The sequence below is a fragment of the Euprymna scolopes genome, chromosome 6, assembly GCF_053919585.1.
Source record: "Euprymna scolopes isolate OS-2025 chromosome 6, ASM5391958v1, whole genome shotgun sequence".
In the NCBI taxonomy this organism is placed as follows: Eukaryota; Metazoa; Mollusca; class Cephalopoda; order Sepiida; family Sepiolidae; genus Euprymna; species Euprymna scolopes.
In genome coordinates, this window is record NC_136487.1 from 125642635 (window position 1) to 125666987 (window position 24353).

At 31.7% G+C, this 24353-nt stretch overlaps 1 protein-coding gene across 10 annotated transcripts in view; it reads left to right on the forward strand.

Annotated features, from left to right (window-relative positions):
- The window catches only part of LOC145277940 (polyadenylate-binding protein 2-like), a 58215-nt gene that overhangs the window by 28526 nt on the left and 5336 nt on the right, over positions 1–24353 (forward strand). For 3 of the 10 annotated variants that reach the window (XR_013868248.1, XM_080130015.1, XM_080130018.1), the window contains exons 1-5: positions 3076–3369; positions 21356–21464; positions 21560–21645; positions 23080–23186; positions 24038–24125. Coding sequence is in view for 8 of the 10 variants with exons in the window: in XM_080130015.1 (XP_079986141.1) it covers positions 3268–3369; positions 21356–21464; positions 21560–21645; positions 23080–23186; positions 24038–24125 (492 nt within the window). In the remaining 2 variants the exon portion in view is untranslated. Of the gene's footprint in view, positions 1–2813; positions 2833–3063; positions 3370–3407; positions 3642–5610; positions 5730–21355; positions 21465–21559; positions 21646–23079; positions 23187–24037; positions 24126–24353 lie in introns of those variants that run through there. The other 7 variants (XM_080130016.1, XM_080130019.1, XM_080130022.1 and 4 more) reach the window with 6 other exon arrangements.

The following is a 24353-nucleotide window of genomic DNA, read 5'->3' on the forward strand; positions in this document are numbered from 1 at the left end:
TACTAGATTTGGAAATTCTAAGTTACAGCTGCTGCTTTCAAGAAAACCTGTCCAGAGTTAGTATTAGCAGTTCAGCTCGGCTTTGCTCGGGCCCTATGTAGTGTTGATAACTTTATGTGCATATATATATATATATATATTAAAAAGTTGGACTCGTGTTCAGGTTACCTACATCTAAAATTTCAAGTTTTTAGACCTAAAAGTGGCAGTCTGCAAAGGTCAACTCTTTCAACTTTGACCTTTTGGCAGCCAAATTTTCACCCCAAAACTGATTAAAAAGCTTGCTGCATGTCTGAATATCCAGTTTGTAAAATTTCAAATGTTTAGATCCAAAATTGGCTGACTAACTTGCTAGTGACTGCAGAGGTCAAATTTTTTTAACTTTGATCCCAATTTCGACCCCTTATTATTTATTGCTTTGGCTCAAATCAAATTAAAAAGTTTGATCCATGTCCAAGTAACCTACATTTTAAATTTCAAGTATTTAGACCCAAAATTGGCGGAGGAGTTTGGTAGAGTTTTCAAGGGTCAAATCGTTGAACTATGACCTCTTGACAGCCAAATTTCTCACCGAAAATCGATTAAAAAGATTTTCCCAAATCTCAATACCCCTTATGTCAAATATGTGGGGTTAAACACACCTAAAAAAAAAAATGCATTCACTTCTCGTTCTAAAATAACAAAAAAAAATAAAAACCCAATTACATGCGCGAAAAAAAAAGATAAATTTCAAAGGTGCAAAGACTTTTTTAAAAATATGCCAATGCAAATTCTGCGGGGAACAAAACTTAAAATGCGTTTTGTTCGGCGGACGTAGTTAAAAGCATACCACGTGACAAGAGTGCACTTCTTGGCCAATCAACGACCAGAGAAAGATTTAATTTTCAAAACCTTTTTTTTCACATCACCTGTTAGCCGATTGACAAATACTTAAACGAATTTACTCACTCATTCATTTTCACTCAGCGCTCCGCACTCTGCATTCCTCCCTCTTCGCTCGCTTCTCTATTCACGTTAACGACTCCGTTGCTACGTAATTTTCCGCCAGCATTACAAAACACAATTATCCACATGCATGCACACACACAGAATAATGCAGATATTCAGCCACATGCAAGGACATTTACCTTCTTTATTTCTCCTAGCACACAAAAATAAACCTGTTTTCTCACTGAGAAAACAAAGGACACTCTCTGCTTTTTCTTGTCAAAACCACGAACAGTCTCAATAACTTTCACATTTGCAAGAACTGTCTATCCAGACGCACCTTCGGGACACAAAAAATGATTTGTTTGTTACTTGTTGTTTTTGTGTAAATAAACACCGTTTATTTCACATGTTTGATTTTTTAATTTTATTTTATCTTATTTGTGGTGGAAAAAGGGATCTTAGGAGACCGGAGTACCACTACAAATCTCGAGTCTGTAGACTGAAAATTGAGTTTTGTAGGGAAATGTACACACACACACAATTTCACTTTTATAGGTAGATAGATTGATCAACAGTTACAGCTACTGCTGTTATGCAAAGCGGACTCTGTACAATCCACAAAGATCTGCCTCACGATTTTTTGATCTGCATGCAGTCTTAGTTGACTGCAGCTATTTATTTCGCCTGAAAGTTTGCATATTTTTTACACTTGACACTCTGAGCCACAAGTCCCAGCAGTTGCATACGAAGTTGGAGAAGGCTTTGCTCAGAACACACAAAGGAATGGTGGTTGCACATGTGTAGAAAAACTACATAGATTTGTAATTCTGCAGATGACCAGAAAATAACGGATCCTGATATTGATTCCTGGATTTTCACTATTATGGTGTTCCTACTGTCCTTACCATGGCAAGAAAGGGTTGTACTCGTAAACTTACCGTTTCTGCTACTACCGTTTTTCAACCAACGTCCACAGGTTTTACTTACTATTGTTGGCCTTTAGGCCAAGATCAAAGTGTAGTATCTGTTCCGGCAGATACTACAAGCAAAGACCATATGTGGAAGCAATCCCACATATAAGACCTTGGTCAATGTAGGGGCAACCCTTCACACCAATTGTCACTATCCAGCTCCACTACTCCCCGGGGAGTTGGTCCCCAGTTCCCCTTCACTCCTCACATTAAAAATCGGCCTTGTGCCTAATTTGCTTGGTGGGGGAGCAAATAAATACCATCTGTTCTTCAGCTGCTGGACTTCCATTTCTTGTTCTCTCTCAGTGGAGGAACAGCCCTTCACGACTGAGACAATTTTTTAATTTTTGTACCTTTTCTCCACGTTAAAAAAACGACCCTGGTGTCTAACTCTGTCCCGTGGGGAGGTGTTGTAAATAGGTACTATTGTTCATCCTTTATGACGTCACACTTTCTTTTTTTTTTTTTTGCAATTACCAGCCTTACTTTGACGTCATCCAGTTTTAAGTAAATATAAATTAATTTCCCCCATTCTGTATCTGTGCCTACATTTAAATGCAAATTCCAATGAACATTGGAATCGCGCGTCTGCTTTCCAGCTGACTACAACATGGTTTATCACTTTACACCCATTAACCCTTATTCTCGAGTAGTTTTCAGAACTTAAGTGGTAACTCCCTTGTAAAAATAAATAAATAAATAAACATACAAAAAAAAAAAATAAAAGGTGGTTCCTTTGACTAACGTTATTGTATTTGTCACTGGGATATATATATATATATATATATATATATATATATATATATATATATATATATATATATAACAAAACTGATTTAACACTTAAAACATTTCATTTACTATCTCGGTTTTGCACCAATTGAAGTAACTTTATAAAAAGTACCTGTCTGAAGTGCTTTCTTCACTTAAAGTAAGTTGTATTTTTACGAAGTTTGGCTAACTTTAAAAAAGAAAAAGGCACACGTTACAAATCTAGCAATTCATCTGTACTTAGCTCTCAAATAACTGGCCTTATTTCACTTTTTTTTCTTTTATTATTGGCTTTAGTTTATTTAATTTTTAAACATAATTTTTTTTAATAAACTTTAATGAAGGATTTTTTTCGAAACCACGCCCATCGGGGAAACTCGTGTACGGCCTCGTTTTCAGCTCTCACGTGACCTTGACTGAATTTCTCGTTATAGCGGCCATATCTCGTATACTTAAGTTTGTCCGTTTTTACCCATCCCCTAGCAGAATCTGGCGGCATCCGGTCTGTAAAACTGGATATTAAGCTTTTAAAGTTACACTGTTAGATAGCAGCCTCCCCAAAGATTACTTTTATAATATTTTTTCTCTTCTCGAAATGATGGCAGATACTGAAAACGGCGAGCAAGAAAGTTTTAACGTGGAATCGACCGTCGATACCATCGGAGTTCCGGTAAATGACGAATCAGTAGACGACCCTGTAAGTGTTTTCTCTGTATCTCTCTCTCCATCTCTGTCGTGCTTTGCTTAATTTTTCTTATATCAAAAGTATTTTTTTGCAGTTTGCATTGTCGTAACATGTGCATGACATCGTTGTGCACCTGTAGGAACATTTAAATGACATTTTTGATCACAAATTGTTTAATAATTTGATTTCTTCGGTTGTTGCCGTCGTGACAACCCCAATTTGCCACCATTTTTTTCCTACCTCCTTTCTCTGATTTCGATCGGCGTCGGAAACCGGTTAAAAATGTTTGTATTTCTTGTGTTTCGATTTTTAATAACGTTTATTGCATGCCTTCCATTGCCTTAGATATCTACCAGTAACTTTTCAATATTTTTAGGCTATATTTATTTCCAGTTTTTAAGTAATTTGATATCGGCTTTTTACTTTTTCCTTTTATAAAAGTCACGCATGGACATTGTTAAAAATGGCGATTACGACTTGTATTATGAACAATGTATTTCTTTAATTTGTAATTTTCTCTTACCCCTTTTATTTTTAAATACTTTGCTCTTTGGAGTTTATCAAAACGTTTCTTTTGTTGCATATTTCAATTTTAAACTAAATGTTCAACTATTTTTTAAACGCTTCTATTATATGCCTATATTTCTTATATGTATATATAATTATAAAATGAGAGATTAGTTAGCTACTCTTTTGAAAGACTTAGCTTTTTCTTAATTAAGCACAATTTGATAGATATTATCTTTTTGTGTGATCCTTAAAATATTAACTTAGATTTTTAAAAAACCCGAAATTATTTTTTAAATTAAAAAATTGCAATTTTTATCGCGTAACCTGTGCATTTCGACAGCTTCCATACCTAATTTGACCCCCCCTTTCTAACAAAGAAAAATAAATAGGTGATATTTAAAATAGTTTGGATAAATTTAACAATTAAAATTTATTCACAAAACTTATAAAAATGCCCCCTTTTTTATTCTGATGACAAAACTAATTGAAACGATGCCATCTATTTTTTGCTTGTCTAAATTAGGGCAGCATACTTCGGTGTAGATTTTCCTTCGTTTACACACACACACACATATATATATATATATATATATATATATATGCGTGTAGTTATATAAACCATTTAAACTTAATTTTACTAAAGTTAATATTTTCTCATATTTGTAATTTACCCTGTCAAATATAGATTTCACGAAGTAACTTACAATTCTTCTTAAATCACAAATGTGTATCTTATTGCATATTTTAACGTTTTTCTTAAATTGAATATTTTAAATGCATACTTTTTTATAACTTAATTTCCTTTTTGTTTTTTTTTTCCCCAAGTATTTTAACTCCGAAAAGAGATTCTTTAGATATTAATTTATTGATCTATGTGAATTTCAGAAATCCTATAAACATAAACCCAAGATTAAAACTTTAAAAAGTTTATGAAAAAAAATTTGCTCATTCCATTAGATATAGAGAATGAAACGTTTTTGTGTAGTTAACTAACTTGCCATAAGTATATTCATGTACTTAGCTCTGCTCATATATTGAGCACTTGAAGCATTTCTAAAATCACCTTAATTTCTCTACTTTTCCTTTCCCTTAATGTATATATTTTTAATGGCCAGAATTTCACATGGGTGTGTATATTTTTTTAGAACCACTTGTGGTGTTTTATTTTTGTCAGCTATTTCATGTCCAATCAATTTATTTTTAGTTGCTTGTGCACTAATGTTACTGCGGTATTTTTAAGTTAAATTTAAATTTTACGCTATTTTTGTTAGGTGAAATTACAACCCCCTCTCTCCATGTAAAAACGTTATTTCAGCATGGTAACATATGCACAAGTATTTTTTTTTGTTTGTTTTTTTTTTTTTTAACTCTAAATTGAAAATATTTAATTTGCTTTATATTGAAGATTTTAGCTGCCATTGAAATTATTTTAACCACATTTCTTGCTTTATAACAATATCATTTTTAATACTGAAGCAGAAACAATACCATAATTTTTTGCTTGATCATTAAACTGTTAGAAAATTATAATTAATTTGGTTTAGATAATGTTATTTCAGTGACCTCTTAATGCTGAAAATCTTCCAATATAACCATATTTTTTATAATGAATGAATGAACTAAAAAGGCGCCATAACGATATCGTTTGGCTTATAAAGGCATTGGTGACTTTAAAAAAAAAAAAAAAAAAAAGCAGCAGCCGCCATTGTCGAGTGCGCTTCCTCCTCCCACCTTATTAACTTTCCTCTTTCTTCTCCTCCCACTCTGACACGAAACTCTTCACTCTTTGACCCAATGTTGAATATATCTCTCGTGTTTTGTCGATATTCCTTCTGATTATTTCCTCTTCTATGTAAACGAAGGTATTTTTATTTTATTCTCTTGATCCTATGAAAATGAATTTGTAAATTCTATATAACTCTTAATCATTGCTACATTTTTTGTACCCATTCCGTTAATTTAGATTAAATTAGCATGTGCGTTTTTTTTTTTTTTACATGTTTTAATCGTTGCATGTGTTGGCTTTTCTTCTTTTTTTTTTTTTTTTCTTCAATGAATCTAAACCAATTTTAGAATTTTCAGTTCAATTTTAGATAACTCTGACCCCCCCCTTCTCTCTCTCTCTCTCTCTCTCTCTCTCTCTCTCTCTCTCTGGTAAAACTGTATTCTTTCTCAGTTTAACGAATGCTTCGAAACTCTTTCGCACGTCTCCAGCTCTGCTGCGTCCATTTAATTCTTTTTTCCTTTTCTAGGACGCGTAAAACCATAATGGGTCTGAACTTTCAAAGTATGTCTTTAAATGTAAAAAATCTCAAAACATTAAGAACTCTCGCCTTTTGTAATCTATTTTTTATTTTTAAAATTTCACAATTTTATGCACGTGAGGTCACACTTTACGGTGGAAACGCAGTTTAGTGGTCTGAATTTTAATGAGGCTGTTTTGAGTTTTAAAAACTATTTAATATTACGATTGTAATCTTAAGAACACTGTTAAAATAATCGCTAGGAAAAAATGGATAATTGTTTCCGCATATTATGAAGATGTTATGTAATGATTGCACTGCATAGCCCGTCTCACGTTCGTATAAAAGTTTTTTTTTTTTTTTTTATGCCTCGTAGATTTCGGTGTGCTAAAAACGAATCTGCAAAATAATTTTCATATGAAGAAATTACTCTTTCGAAAAATGGGTGATCACTTTTCCATCTAAATCTAACCTAAAATGAGAACCTACTTTCTGGCCACCTGAGAGAGGGGACATTTTTTGTGTGTTTATTTGCTAAAAAGTATTTTGAGTTCTTTTGCAGTTTATTAACCCCTAAACTCTAGGACGATTTTCCATTTCACAGCCTAGCCTTCGTTTGTTATGCGCGAGCAGAAACGAAGACTGTTAAATGTGCACTCGCGTACCAAACTGCTTTGTCACAGTGTAGTATTTGGCGGAAATATAAAATCAAATGAAAAACAAGTTTTCGAAATATTAAGCCATGTAATTCTAGGTTATCTCGAGTGGTCATTTTGGTACGCGCTACAAAAAAATCTTTTTCTATACGAATGTGAGACGGGCCTTAAAGTAAAATAATACCGATTTTTCTTTATTTTTTTAATTTCATCGTGTCTATTGAAAGATAAAAACAAAAAAATCAAAATCTTTTAGCTAATAAACACATGCCCCCTCTCTCAGGTGGGCAGAAAGTGGATGCTCATTTTAAGTTAAATTTACATGGAAAAGTGATCACCCATATTTCGAAAAAGTACTTCATATGAAAATTATTTTTTTGCGACGGAAACGGTTTGCAGATTCGTTTTTAGCATACCGAAATCTACAAAAAAAAATTGTTTTATACGAACGTGAGACGGACTTTAATATTTTACCGCACTAATTAAAATTTCGTATTGAAAAATAAATTTTAAGTTGCGTGTGAAGTTTATTTATGGTAAAACTGTACTTTAGTGGCTTGAATGTACTGCGATGAAAAATTATGTAAAGGCCATAATATTGTTTCATCTTGTTTTTGTTAAAATAAGTAAATTTGTTTTTTACGACCTAACCCGGTTTACCTAAAAAGAAATCAATTTTCCTAATACGTTTCAACGGCCTTTTAAAGCTGACAGAAGGAATTTGAAAAAAAAATATTTTAGGTGAGGGATCACTTTCTTATATATAAACTTAACGTAAAATGAGCACCCTTTTATTGGAATATAGGGATCCACGAGACATTTAATCGTTCGCATTTTTTTTTTTTTTTTTTTTCAAGTTCGGTGGCGGAGGGGTAGCGGTGTCAGAAATTTCGTGAAAATAGCGAATAATTCCACCCCATCTTTCCAAGCTTATAACTCCTCGAAAAATGCAATTCAAGCCCTAATTTTTTTTTTTCAATTAAAGGAGCAAGGACCAAGATTTTATTTAAAAAAAAAAAAAAAAAAACGTGTTTTTTTTTAAAAAGGTTTTAAACTTCGGACTTTACAGGTAAAATTCTATAAGAACACTGTTTTTTTTTTTTTTTTTTAAATTTGAATATATTATGTATTGACCTTTTCTCTTCAATTTGTGAGGAAATAATTATGTACTCATCGGGTTCTAAATTAATTATTATTAGACATTTACAAAATGGGAGGCGTGAATTATTCGATCCCCTGTCTTTCCAAGCTTATAACTCCTCGAAAAATGTAATTCAAGCCCTAATTTTTTTTTTTCAATTGAAGGACCAAGGTTCCATTAAAAAAAAAAAAGAAAAACCAAATAACGTGGTTTAAAAAAAAGGTTTTAAACTTCAAACTTTACAGGTAAAATTCTAAAAGAACACTTTTTTTTTTTTTTTTTTAAATTTGAATATATTATGTATTGACCTTTTCTCTTCAATTTGTGAGTAAATAATTATGTACTCATCGGGTTACTAAATTAAGTATTTACTTTTTAATAGACACTTAAAAATTGGGATGGGGGGGTCGTGAATTTAAAAAAAAAAAACGTTTGTCTAAAATATTATATTCGATTTATTGGAAAGAACATAAAATTTCACATTGACCCTGAAAATATCGTAAAAATAGAATCAATAGAAAAATTTTGATAGATTTTTAAAATTTAAAAATTGAAAAATATTGAGTTCGGAAAATTCATTACTGTTTTAAAAAGAAAAAAAAAATATTTCTATTACTTTTAAAACAACTGTAATAGTTTATTTTGGAAGTATAATCCATAAAGAAAATAAATAACCCACTTTTAACAGAAATTCCGAGATTTTTATATTGTATTCTCAGTTTCGTGTTAGGGGTGTCAAAAATTCCTACAAAAATTCTGATACCGCTAGCGGAGGGGTTGGGGGCATAGCTTACAAATATTTTAATCACATAGAAACACTTCAAACATGGAAGGTCTTAATAGTTACAAATTCACAATTTTCACTTTGAAAAGGTTTTGCCGTTAATTTTTTTTGATATTTTTTTTTTTAAGACTTAACAAAACTAGGGTGACCCTATATACAATGCACCCCTCCTCCCCGTATGTTTTTCGCTAATCTGGAAGAAAGAGCCTCTTTCCTCCGTTTGACTAAAGGTGGCGTTACTGTGTCCATCCAGTTACGGAAGCACAAAATGTATATAATGGCACCCTTGGAAGAAAAATGTTTTTTTTTTTTTATTTATTTACTTTTAAACTTTTCTTTTTCAAACATATTTAAGTTTTATTTTTCCAAACATTTACGTTTTGTTGCTTATTTTCAAACATTTAGGGGCTTTTTTTTTTTTTTTTACGTTTCTAAGAACATCCTTTAAGGAATACTCAAAAAAACACGTCACTTAGCGGTAAAATGTTATTAACAATTGCATCCATTATGTGGTTTGGCAAGGGTTAATTGGCGGCAAAGATCATAATAGATTGCGCATGTTTACAAAATAAAAAACTATATTAAAAAAAAAAAAAAAAAAAGTTTGCAAAATAAAAAAAATTAAAAAAACGTATATGTTTGAAAAAAAAACTTAAACATGTTTAAAATTAAAATATAAAAGGAATATTTTTTATTTCAAGGGTGTCATTATATACATTTTGTGCTTCCATAACTGGGTGGACAGACAGTAACGCCACCTATAGTTAAACGAGGAAACTTTCTTGATTACCGATTTTTCTTTATTCATCGAATTATCGATTGGGCCTACCATACCAAATTTTTTTTTTCTTTCAATGGGTGATTTTCATTTTAGTGTTTATTATAGGCACCGCCAAAAATGGCCGCAAAATCAAGTTGTTGTTGTTGTTTTTTAAAACGAAATTACATTTATTAAAATCCATTATTTCTGAGTAACTTTTTTTTTTCCAGAAAGATAAAACCCTGAATTTTATCATATAGAAAACAGAATAATGTAAAACTTTTTCTATTTTTAATTAAATTTTAAATGTTAAATTTTCCCAAAAAGTTAACAATTGACATTTTTTGTCTTGCACAAAAAACGTACATAAATATTTAAAAAAAAAAAAAAAAAAAAAAAAAAAAAAAAAAGGTTTTTGAAATAATTAATTTATTTATTGTCTAAGATTTAGGATGATTTTCTAAGAGAATATGCAAAAATATTATAAGTACCTGGATTTCAAATAATTCCACTTATTCATATATGTAACCAGATATTTCGCGTCGATGTAGAGTCTACATCGACACTGTTTACGTTTGCGTTTGATGATAAGCAAACTATGGAAGACCAAACAGGCCAAAAAAACTTATTTTTCAGTGACGAAAATTTCAATGTATTATTAAGCTGAGACTGGCCAGTACCAGATGGGTGACCACTTGTATGAGTTTGGTTTTTAATGTGTATGTGTGTGGGGGCCAGGCTACCCAAAATGGGGGGAGGGGCAATTTAAAGCAGAATAAAAAAAAAAATTATTTCAGCGCGTTTGGTCCACCGTAGTCGAAAGGCGGAAAACGTTTTTAAACGGGATCGAAAAAAATTATGCTATTTTTAACACAAAGGGCACAATATTTATCGAATTTTTTTTTTTTTTGGTATCGATTCTTCAAAGCATGCCCTGTTTAATAATGGTCATGCATTATTCGGCTCGCTAAAAAAAATTGTTAATTTATTTATCAAAGATTTTAAAATGGCTTTTTTCGTATAAATATTAAAAAAAATTTTGTTTTGCTTAACTTAAATTAATTATTTTACTTAACATATTCACCGAATTTCACACTTCAAAACTCAAAAGCGGGATAATTAAACACAATCGAAGTTCTGATATTCAGACGTCAAAATAAGGTATGCAAACAATTTTTTTTTTTTAATCTATAATTCTGTCCCTTACAACAACACAATATGTTTTGTTCAGTTTCAGATGATTATTTTAAGCATATTTGTTCCCCCTTCAAAACAGGGGGGGGGTTGTAAGCAAAAAAATATATATATATAAATATCGTTTATGAAAAATAAGTACACCGTTATAAAGTTCATTCTTCTCTTAATAATCGCTGAAAATTTCGTATTGATCGGATAATTACCTGATTTTTGGTAGATTTTTAAACAGACGGTCCGTCAAAAAGTACTGACCTCTCTCCCCCCCCCCCCCCCCCCCAGTTTTGGCGGTTCCTAGTTTATTAGTTACAAGATAAATAGGAGTTAGTAACTCTGTTTTTTGGTTGATAACGACCTCTGTCATTCTCGAAACTAAAATACACGCATTCGCCTCGTAGTCCTCTCATGCAGAAGTGCCAAACTTAAATCTTTTAGATCAATTAAAAAGTATTAAAAACTATGTAACAAAAAAAAAATGAAAATCACTCTTCAATGAGTGATTTTCATTTTTTTGTTACATAGTTTTTTTTTGGGGGGGGGGATGAAAAAATTGAAAGTAAATGTCGATACATTTTTATAGTTTTAAATTATATTTTGCTACATTGTAGAATTAAGGGACTGCCAAAATTCACAATATTTTTGCTACATTGTAGAACTAAAGGACTGCCAAAATTCACAATTTAAATCTTTTTTAAATTTGGTCTTTGCTAAAAAAAAATTAGGGTTTGAATTACATTTTTCAAGTAGTTATAAGCTTCAAAAGATTTATTCAAGTTCATATACAGCATTTTTAATGGCCGATTTTGATACACCTAACGCATGTAAGAAAAGCATTAACGAAAGCGGTGAAATAGCGCAAGATAAACAGGCTCTAGGAGTTAATACCATGCAGATAGTAAATTTGTGAGAGGTTTAAATGCCGTATTCGTTTTCCGTGGCTTCAATAACCTTTAAAAACACAAACTAGAATGGTCGACGTTGTTACAGTTAAAATAAACATTTACCCTGTTTTTATTTTATGAAAAAACTGTGATTAAACTATGCGCCTTGTGAAACGTCACGTGATCACGCGCATGCATGTACATTTCATTAGGAACCACTCGCGTGTTGCGTTAACGAAGGTGGTGAAATGGCGCAAAATAGGTCCAAAAGTTAATACCTTGAAAACGGTTAATTTGCGACGGGGTTTGTCAGCGACCCCATAAAAACACAGAATTGTCGGCGTTGTTATACAGTTAAAATAAACATTCCCACCCCCCTTTCCCCAAAATCCATGACTACATTCAAAAAGAAAATCTAGTGACGAATTGATAACATTTTTTTAAAAAAAACTATCGACATCCGTGTCGCGTCGCACTTAAAAACGAAATTTAAAAAAAGTTTCCAGTTCAAGTTTTACATAAACAAGAGTCACGTGACAGGTTGGTGGCTATCGAAACAATGTGTCAACATTACTGGTGCATATTGTGAACCAGATATCTTAGCATTCTCTCGGCTTTGGCGCGAACATGACGTCAACAGCCGGATTATGCCAGGGCTATATCTCGGTGATCGTGATTATGTTGAACAACAGCTCTGGTTTAGATGCTGAACTACAATAAAAAATTTTAGAACCTTTTTCTAAAACTTAGTGGAGTTGTACGAGTGCCTAATGCATGTTTTTCATGCACATACACATTTCCCCCCCCCTCCAAGTTTTTCCGGCGATTATCATAGATTATACCTAATCATAGTAGCAGAAAAAAAAAATTTTTTAAGTAAATTTGATGACTTAAGGTGTTTTACCTTGTTATAACGTTCTAATCACGTAACATGTCAGTAAAGAAATGGACAGCTAGTCGAGTAGCAATGAAATAGAAGTTATAACGAGTAAGTGGACCCCCCCCCCTCAAAAAAAAAGTCCTTAATTTAAAAAAAAAAAAAAATTTCTGCTAATATGATGCTTAAGTCTGTAATCTGTTCGTCGGAAAAAGTGGGGGTGTAACCCACATTTTTAGTGGGTGAGCACTCTAGTACAGATCCGCCATTAATTTTTGCTTCTCTAATCTTTTCTTGGCAGTTATTTAAAAAAAAAAGGGTGGGGGTCAAGTAAAGATTAGATATCCGTAGCAGAAGACTGAGATTGGCGAACTTTTCAAATGACACCATGTCTGCTATATGTTTACAACCAACCACCGACAATGTCAAGGTCGAAAAACCGGTGTCACTTGAAATTTGCGCCAATCTTCAGCTTATGCTACACGGTAGGTGTATCAGAATTTTTGGGGAATTTTTGACACCCCTAACAGAAAACTCATAATTTCTCTTTCTAAAGTGGGTTATTTATTTTCTTTATAGAATATACTTCCAAAATAAACTATTTAAGTTGTTTAAAAAATAATAGAAATATTATTTTTCATTTTTTTAAAAACAGTGTTTACAAAGTGCGCTCAGGCAGCCATTTTGTTACGTAGTGAAATCAATTGATTTTTATGAGATGAATATTTTTCAATTTTTAAACTTTAAAAATCTACCAAAATTTTCCTATTCGTTCAATTGTTACGTTCTTTTCAGGGTGAATGTAAAATTTTATGCTCTTTCCGATAAACTGAATATATTTTAGACAAACGTTGTTTTATAAATCCCCCCCCCCCATTTTGAAATGTCTATGAGAATTTTAATAATTAATTTTGGTTGACACGTTTTATATATCACAAATTGAAGATAAAACATCAATAAATAAAATACTCAAATTTAAAACAACAAAAAAATATCACTTATCTGTAAATTTACCGGTAAAGTCAAAAATGTAAATCCTTTTTTCGATAACCACGTGTTTTTTTTAAGTGGAAGCTTAATTTTTGTTTAGAATTTTCCAGTCAATATTTTTCGGTCAGTGTATATTTTTATATTTAATTCCAGGTTTCCTTTTTTTTTTTTTTTTTTTTTTTTTTTTCGATATAAAAAGAAAAAACCCTATAATGCAGATTTATAGTATAATAAATAAAAAAATTCAGGTATTTCTTTAAGATATTAAAAAAAAAAAAAAAAAAAATTTACATTTCATATCCTCGTCATTCCGTAATCCGTGTAAATCCAAAAATAAAAGATCCCAGTTTTCATGTACGATAGCGTAAACGCACCAACATTAAAAAAAAGGACGATAAGTTATCTCCCTTTGAGATTTAGAAGTCGGACAGAACCAAACAGAAGCATTCTTGTAAGCAGACTTATTTACTTGTCTTTAAAGAATTTTATTGGAATAATGGTGAGGTTTTTTTTTTTTACTACACGTAAATATGAAGAATTCCACCCTTTATTCATATAGGGTCAATATGAAGCCACCCTCGAAAATTCCTTTAAAATTACGGCCAAATCTGTTCATTGCAATGTGGCCATAAAGTGGGTGCCCATTTGACGTCACATCATTATAGAAAAGTGACCCCCCCCCCCCACTTTGTGACCATTTGTAAAATTTCTTATCTTGGAAACTACTAGTTTCGTTTGCCGTATATATAAATGATTATTTCCGTTTTCAGCGCCCCCGAAAACCTTTAAAAGTGGAAAATTTGAAGGAATATAATCCCATATCGAGATTACTAACGTTTCTGAATTAGTGTTTTTTTACACTTAGAGGCTTCCGTAGATAACAAAGTGAGAATCTTAACATCCGGTTTCTTTAAACACACGCGTTGTCGCGATATGTGTTGGAAAAATCCTTCCATTTAAAAAATACATGGATTATAATACATAAATATGAATAAATTCTCATACAGGGAGATTAAAAGAAAGCATATCTTACTCATGGAGCAGGTAAGTAATATTTGGCCAAATAAAATCTATATCGTAGGATTCAACTAGTGTTATTTTTTCGACATTCCATGAAATGTTAAGTGAAGAAATCCAAGGAAAAATAAATAAAATTGTTTATTTCTCTATTAAAGCTTTTATGATATTAAAATTTGGTCTTTGCTCGTTTTATTGAAATAAAATTTACGGGTTTAAATTACGTTTTCATATTGTTATAATCTGATAGACAGATAGGTGTCTATTCAAACAACTGTTTCTTATGGCGACTCGGCTGAAAATTCTGATACTGCTAGTGCTACGGGGTATCTAATCTTTACTTGATCAAAAAAAGGGTAAATATTACCTTACGCTACAACAGAACACACACCACTCTAATTTGGTTTTCTAGGGGTATTCAAGGTCGCTGACAATGAATCTGATAATCAAACCCGTTACAAATTTACTACTTGCATAGTACGAACCTCCGGAACCTCTCACTACTTTGCCCCATTTCACTGCTTTCAGTTACATTACGTGCGATACATTTCTTAGTGAAATGTACATTCGCGTCGCGCTCAGTTACTTAACATTTCACAAGGCATATGAATGCATGGACATTTTAAATGACATATTTTTCATAAAAAAAAGAAGTGGTTCATTTCTGTGAGTGTTACATAGTTTTTAATGCTTTTTAATTAATCTTTTAAAAAAAAAAAAAAAATGAAGTTTTCACGAGCGGTTTGCAAAAACATGTTTTTTGTTCTTTGGGGGGTATTCAATTATAGAACTTGTATAGTTTCACAGGTGCTTCAACTGCCCCTCCCAATGTAAACAGAATTTTTGTGAAATGTTAAACGGTATTCTACTCGGTAAATGTCGGCACCTTACTTACGGGAAAACGGTTGATTAAACTGCACAAGTTCTATAATTCTTCATATCGCACATTAAAGCCTTTGTATTTCGTTATTTTCTTTCCAGCTCTTAAGGCCAGCATCATTACAGACACTTCAACTAGGGTTACTACTTTCTCCCTTTTCTCTCATATCACTAGCTCTGTTGTTGACCAAAATGCAAGCAAACTAAAAGAGAAAATCTAAGTATCTTCTATGAAAAATGTAACCAGTTTTGGATTCAGTTAGATTTTTTATCGCACGTTCCAGTAATTTTTGAGAACACATTTTCAATTGTCAGAAATAGATCTTTCCAATCGAAGTTACATATTTGATCAAAATGCTATCGATTAAGCATTAATCTATTTGATATGGAAAACTGGCATCTTAAGATCTCCATTATTCCAGAAAAAAGAATTTCAAAAAAACTATCTGTTGACCCAAGTGGAAAATACAAACAATTGCCCTCAAATAAACGCTGGGTTTGTACAAACTTAGTCATTGAATTTTGACTTCATCTTGAAAAGGCCTTAGTTCTATTTCCTGGAAAATGTCTTAAGGGCCTTGAAAATTGTATTTTATGTCCAGTAAAAAATTTGTTCAAATAGTAAAAATAAAATCGAAGTAAATACTATTAAATTATTTTTTAAGTATTAATAAAAAAAATACCATTTCAGTATTTTTCAAATACTGAAAATTATATCAAAATACATTGTAAATTGCATTGTATTGTGGAGTTTATCACAAAACTTGCTTTTACTTTTAAATTTTTAATTTCCGGTATTGTGCCTACAAGAGTTGTCCCTTCATCATGAAACTAATCAGCATAGACATATTCAACCATGGGAAAAATATTTAATCCTGCTTAAGTGTGTCAGGGAATTTGTTTTGAGCAAAATAGGTGAAAGTGCCTCGAAATCGCACATGGCTGGCATTAAACATAAAACAAACGAACACGCATGTCAAGAATCGGCACTCAAATAGTTATAATTTTTTTCCCAAAACCATAAACTTTCAACTGACAACCGGTGGAACTTCAGATATAAACTACAAACTAAACTTTTGGATTTGGCTTGTTGCTTATTTTCATGTAAATAACTGACCTAAAACTAAGATAAATAAATTGGTATTATGCAGCTTTGTTACCGTGATAAATCCAAACTTTCACGGGTGTTTCCAGACAGATAAAAGAAAGAACCGAAACATGCTGATAATAAATTTTTTTTCTTTTTTGCATGTGAAGGGGATTTTTTTTTTTTTTTTTTTTTGTATTGATATTCATATTAAAAACCCTTTTTCTATTTATTTAAAAAGAAAATACAACTTAATCTTATATGGGTTGTGGAATTGCATTCACTAGCAAAAGATCTAGCCTATTTGCTAGGTGTATCAGAATTTTTGTAGGAATTTTTGACACCCCTAACACGAAACTGCGAATAGGATATAAAAAAACTCATAATTCCTCTTTTAAAAGTGGGTTGTTTATTTTCTTTATGGATTATACTTCCAAAATAAACTATTAAAGTTGTTTTAAAAGTAATACAAATATTTAAAAAAAAAAAAAAAAAAAACTAATGAATTTTCCGAACTCAATATTTTTCAATTTTTAAACCTTAAAAATCTATCAATTTTTCTATTGATTCTATTTTTACGATATTTTCAGGGTCAATGTGAAATTTTATGCTCTTTCCAATAAACCGAATATAATATTTTAGACAAACGTTTCTTTTTTTTTTTTTTTTTTTTTTTTTTTTTTTCCCCCCCTCAAGTTTCTATTAAAAAGTAAATAATTAATTTACTCACAAATTGAAGAGAAAAGGTCAATAAATAATGTTCAAATTTAAAACAAAAAGTAATGTTTTTTTTTTTTAGAAATTTACCTGTAAAGTCCGACGTTTAAAACCTTTTTTGAAAAAAAAATTAGGGCTTGAATTACATTTTTCGAGGAGTTATAAGCTTAGAAAGACGAGGTGGAATTATTCTCTATTTTTCACGAAATTTCTGACACCCCTACCTATTTGCATATTCTTTTAAACATTCATTTTAATTAATTCCCTTATCTTTAGTTAACTATTACGTGTAATTATATTCATGCAGATATTCTACATAATTTATACTTGCATAATATTTGCGTAAAAAGTTTATAGTAAACAAATGTTTCCATATATGTATACGTATATATTTTTGTTTAACAAATTTTGCCTACCAAACTCCTAGAGTTTTTTGTCTACAGACAGGAAACTTCATATATAAGGTATTTGAATCCATGCGACCCTTTATATTTGGGCTTTACCTGGGGAAAAATCTGTAAAAAATTGAAAATTTAAAAAAAAAAAAAAAAAAAGAAATTTGTTAGGTGAAGGTCTAACGCCGTCATTACGAATGCATAATTTAGTAGCTATTGGTTCATGTTTAAATTTTTAACCTTGCATTGTCTTCATAGCTCAGTCATTGCCGACAGAGGCAAAAATAAATCATGAGCTGAATGTTTTGGTTTCGATTCTCGTTGACAAGTCTTTTCTTTTGTATCATTACTCTATATTGCATCCAATCTATCTATTATATATATAAAAATGGACGTGTCTGTGTACATTTTTCAATGCAATAACTATCAATTTTCAGTCTACACACTCGAAATTTTATATACAGGGTACTGAGATTTGAGAAAAGCTTTGTAATTAGGTTTCAGACAGAAATTTGGCTGTTATGGGGTCAAAGTTCAACGATTTGACCTTTGACAACTCTACCAAACTCCTCCTCCAATTTTGGGTCTAAACACTTGAAATTTTAGATATAGGTTCCTTGAACATGGATCTAACTTGATTTGAGCACAAAACAATGAATGTTAAGGGGTCATAATAGGGGTTAAAGTTACAAAAATTGACCACTTTTTTTTTTTTTTTCAACGCACACCTCCAAACACCCAGGCAACGTCGGGCTGAAATGCTAGTATAATATATATATATATATATATATATATATATATATATATATATAAAAACGTAGATGGCATGGTGATTGGCAAATTGTCTTTTGCTGTAAGAGCAACCGCTAAAAGTGGAGGTAGAGAAGAGAAAGTGGAAGGAAGCTAAGGGTGATACTCAGCTATCTGGTTCAGTATGGAGACGAAGGGATTTTTGAATTTGTTTCCACATGAACGCTGTCAGGTTCCCTATTAGTCCCACACTTGATATTGTTCCTTTGCTTTGCTTGCTTCCACATTCTCTTGATGTGGTTCACTGTCGCATGAGTTGTAGGGTTAACAAAGTTTAACTTGTGATTAACCATTTCATGTTTGTAGCTCTCTCTCCTCCAACTCCGCTGTATGCCCTGCAGCAGTTGGATACAACTGTTGTCTCGGCAAAATGCATTTCTTAGTGAAAGGAGGGTTTCGGCATTCCCGTTTGGTACGATAGCTAGAAAACCCTCCTTCTTGGCAGGGTTGTATCTACTGAAGACCCAGATCGGTTGGAGAGCCCTCCCAGCATTATATTTTCTTCTGTTTGAAGGGGAATTCATCAACTTTGGCTGTATGATATGAGCTTGTGCAATTGAAAGATGGGATCGGGAGAAAAACGTCCCCTCTCATAACTCCGTCCATGTCCTGCATTTTGGATTACATCATCTCCTCATTTGATGCTCACATGCATTTTTTCATTGTGTCAATCAGCTTCTTTTAGGTGAATTGGATAGCAGACTCTTCAGATTGGAGTTTTTCAATAGCTACAATAAATTCATTTAATTTCTTGTGAAATTTGGCCAAAAATTTACTGAAATAAACAAATTTTCTCATCTGCTAGCTTGAATTTGATTGTCTAAACGGCTTGGCGTATCCTGATTCTTTTCGTTGTCCACCCAGAAACGCTTGTTAAAGTTCGAACTTATTGTAACAAAACTGCATAAGTAGTCAATTAAGATTTTTGGTTAATTATATGATTTAGATATCAAATTTTGTTTGGAGAAACCCTTGAAAAACTTTGAAAATGGACATTGAAAACCTGTACAAACCCCCGAAACTGTTAGAATCTTAAAAACGCTTCTTGGTCGGGGTGATTGAAATAGTGGGTGAATGTCTGGCATCCGGTAGAATACCTCATCTCTAGCAAAAACCACGATAATTTTAAAACAAAAATGTCAAATGGATAGCAACCAATATTTTTGGTTCTTTTCTACTATGGCACATTCGAAAAAAAGAAAAAAACTTATAGGACAGATCAACCACTTGTGCCTTTAAATCAGAATTCCATGCAAATTGCTTTCTCGTCACCAATTTAGAAAATGCATAATTTTATTTCATACAGCCACAAATAAATCGCTAGTACTGCCATTTTAAAAATGTCTTCCAATAACTTTTTTCAATTTTGATTTGATTCTAATATAAACTGTTTATTGTTCAAGTGAAGAAGTTGAAAATTAGATTTCATAAAGAGAGCAAGTTTTAATTTTTTTTTGTAACCAGAGTATATAATTTCCTTGACTATGTCTTAACAAAATGTATGCCATGTATTCGCCTATCAGCAGCTAATGTAATTTTTGGTCCCCCAATTTATTGGAGAGGGACTTATGTTTACAGTGGTGTCTGTGCGTCCGTTATTCTGGACAATTGCCAGATAACCGTCCATTAGTTTTTCCTGAAATTTTGCCACACTTTTATTTCATTAAATAGATGTACACAGTAAACAAAAAAATTAGTAAAAATTCCTGTTGTGTCCCTAGGGGCTCAAAAGAGGTAAAAAAAAAAAAAAAAAAAAATGACGTTTAGCCCCATAACTTTTGATCCATCCACGCACGGCTTGTTTTTATATATATATATATATATATATGTGTGTGTGTGTGTTAAATGTAAAAGTTGTAAGATTGGAAAATAAGTCTATAATAAAAATAAAAATTTGAAAAATGATTTAGAAATAGAAATGATTTCTAGAATTAGTTTATGAAGAATGAGTGTTCATTTGTGCTCTGAAACCAAAGAGCCGGTATTTTTTGGTTGTTAATTTAAATATGAAGCAAATATTTTTTATGGTATTTCTTATCTCAATATTTACTTTTGAAACCGCTTACCAATCACTTTTATCCATGTTTGAAATTGTGAAAATGTTTTAGACAGATTTTAAATCACTCAGCATTTTAGAAATTCTAATAAATATTCTTGACCGGATTGAAATTTGAACTTCTTTGAATGTGTACATGGGCTGCATGGAATTTGGTACATCTTTAAAAAAGACATTTCGAATTTCAATAGAAAATGTTCATTTATTTACATTTTCTCATCTTTTCTCTCACACACTCCCTTTTCATCCTTTCAAAAATCTGTTTGGAAATAGAAGTGGTCATAAAGAGTTAAATCATGACGTCATCCAGTGTTGCCAGCAAATATGGAGGATGCGATGTAAACAATTCATCTGTGCTGTTTATTTTCGCTGCAACATATCCTCTCAAGACCCCTTCCCTGGTTCAGTAATACTAATTGTCATCACTCAGATTTCACCCACAAAGCTATTGAATTGACCCCCCTCAGGGTTGAACAAAAGGACACAAAGACCAGCTGAAAACCTGCCTCAGCGGTGAAAGAAGATACTAAGTTGATCCTGGGCCATTGCCTCTGGAATTTTTTGCTACTGAGGTGCACTGTCAAGCCTGGTTAGCTTTCGTTTCAAATGCAGTAAATATTTTGGATGGAACTGACCCAACTTTTCCGGGGTGAATACCAAAACCAGTACAAGTAGTCCAGTGTGCATGTTGACCAGAACAAACAGCCTTCTCCAGCTCTAGGTGCATTTAATATATATACACTTTCCACATAGATGACCCGTGACACTGAATTACAGGTTTGTTTTAATAGCTGGCATCAACTTGTTTTGGTGGATGAAATGAAGATTTGACCTGTCTTATACTTTAACTAAATGAGGTCACCTGTTGCGCATGAGGCAAATAAGATCTACAGTTTTAGTAATATATAGATAGGTGAAATTAATGTTTATTTGTGATTGTAGATTAAAATTTTTCTTGTAGATTGTAGATTAAAATTTATCCTTTTTGTCCTTTTCTGTAGGAATTAGAGGCTATCAAGGCTCGGGTTCGAGAAATGGAAGAGGAGGCTGAAAAACTTAAAGAGTTGCAGAGCGAAGTTGAAAAACAAATGAACATGACTACTACTACCCGTGAGTATTGATGTATTTCTTTAGTATTTCATGTGTCTTTAATTCGTCATTTCTTGAACAATGCTATTAGGATGCTCCATGATTATTAAAAAAAGAATTCCCAATTCTTTTTTCAGCTTCCAATTTCCCCACACTTGAAGAAAAAATGGAAGCTGATCACAGATCTATATTTGTTGGCAATGTAAGTATTCAGTTTTATTCAACGTAGGCTTGCGTTTTTACACACACACACAAACTTCTTGAAAAATACCCAAAAATGAAATGGACTATGAAAAATGTCAATTTTACTTGTGTAACATTGTATAGTGAAGTAGGTTTTTTGTGTATTAGTTTTAGGTTTCTCAGAGTATCAAACTTTTTTTTTTTCTCACAGAAAGTAATCTCTGCAATTTCTTCAAACGTTCTTTTCCCACTTTGATATTTTACTTTATTGCATATCAATACTTTCTCTTCAAATATACAAATGTATTTAAGATGACAGTTAAGTATTGGATTTGGTCATTAGTTAGATGGATTGTATGGAAATAGTGGGTGCTATATATATATATATATATATATATATATATATATATATATATATATATATATAAGATCACTTCTAATGGCCTTTTAAGCCAAAGCTTTTTTTTTATATAAAGGTTTAATTTGTAATATTTTCAGTTGTTGTAAATGTATATTTTGTAAACAAATAGTTTGTAAATTCTAGATTTTATTTCATGTTTTGACACGTTAATCTGGAAGCCGTAAACTCCCTAAAATTTATTTTAGAGCTATTTATATTCAATTTTATAAATTCAAACTTATAATCCATAACTAATTTAGATTTTAAAAATCTATAATTTCATTAAAAAAATAAACAAAATATTTTAAGAAAACTTGGAAAAAATCAAACCTGAGCTAAACTATTTTGGTTAATAATAGTTCCAGATGTCATCTAAAAGCAAAGTTTTCCAAACAATTTATGATGTAAAACTGAATTGTAAGAATAAATCATCAATTTCCCTTGTTTCTCATTGAAATTTACCAGATTAATTAGGACTCAAATGGATAGCAATGTTGGTTCCTCTGAAACCAATTGTGCTTTACTTAATGAAATCACCAAAATTTCTATGACTTCTCCTCGTTCCTAGTTGTAAGTAAAATAATTCATCTACGGTAAGTCTTGAACCATATTCAGTACTTCAAAACGACAGTAATTGTGAATAAAGCCTCTATGCATCTAATTATGGTGGAGTGTATGTAAAGAATATAAAGTGGTTGATTTTGTGCCCCATCCCATCACTAATTCTCAAGTCTCTTACATATCATGGAAAGTTAAGTTTTAGTTTTCTTGGTTTGAGATGTATAAGAAATAAATGTGATAGCAAACTTATAGACTCATCTTGTGTTTAGAACCTGGATTAAATTTCTGGTGCTAGTGCACTTATTGAACCGTGCTAATTTTAAACAGTATTTTTAAGTTTTACATATCTTTTGTTAAACTGTTAGGTGAAAGTACAGAATAGTTACAAAACACCCTCTTCCTTTAAGAATGGCCTTCTAAATGTTATTTGAGCATGGTTCAATAAGTGCACCAGTATCAAATTTCTTTATTTTTATTTCCCCTCACCTCCAGGTTGATTATGGTGCCACTGCAGAAGAACTTGAACAACATTTTCATGGCTGTGGTTCTGTCAATAGAGTTACTATTCTTTGTGACAAATATACCGGACATCCAAAAGGGTAATTTTTTAAATATAGTTACAAACTTGATTGCCAGAATTTTTTTTTTTTTTTTTTCTTCCTCCAAATCTCTTTTGCAAAGCTATCATTTCATTTGAATATTGTGAAAGGACTCTTAACCACTCAACTAAAAATAAATTTGATCAGTTGATTCAATAAGTGCAAGAGATATGAACCTAATGCTATTGCTAAGTAGTATTATACAATTAAAGTTGTGTTTGGGGAGGGGGGATATTTCAATTTTCCACTTACATTCTTATAGTTCTGCTCAAATTTTTAGAATGCATCTCAATTCCTATACTTTAGTTTTCATTAAAATTAGTGGGGTTAATCATACTTGCTTAAAGTGGTCAAACCTTTCGATTTCAATGAAAAGCATTATGCAAACTGCGAAAATACAGCTTGCTCATTCAAAAGTTAATTTTGTCTTTTGTAATACACCAAAATATATTTAAATATTGATCTTAAGCTTTCAGCGAAATTCTGACTTTTTAAAACCATAATTATGATCTATTTGTCAGTAGCTTTGTTGCTCTCTGGCTGAAATAGGATGCTCCAATCTTAGGATGTCTCCGTCTTCCCAGTTTGTTAATCACCCGTCATATCTACCAGTGGAATACTGACGAGCCTGCACAGATTCTTTTGTAACCCAGTATATACTGGATTGCCCTAAAAAGCTAGAAGGGCCTGAAAACTGTTGTATCAAAGTCTTGCGTAATCATTTCTTTAAAATTACAATTTAAAAACTATTTTATGGGTTAAAAAAAATAATCAGTTGATTTTATACTTTATTGATTAATTTACTTAATGGTAACTAATGTAAATCCTAATTACTAACCATTCTGTCTTAGGTTTGCTTATGTGGAATTTGCTGACAAGGATTCAGTTGGAACAGCAATGGCTCTTGATGAATCTCTTTTTAGAGGGCGGCAGATTAAGGTAAGTGGAATCTTATAGTTATTAGTGCTAGTCACACTTGAGTAAAAGGACTTACTTTTAAGGGTAGTTAAGGAAATCCTGCAGGAGTGTTGTATGAATTTAGGCAAACTGTTTTGATGAGTTCATTGTTTAGAATAAAATAACATCAAATGTAGAACAAATGTCTGCTTCAAAGCGACTTCGTCTGAGCATTCTCAAATGGCTCTTGTCAAGAGCAGCTTATTTTTT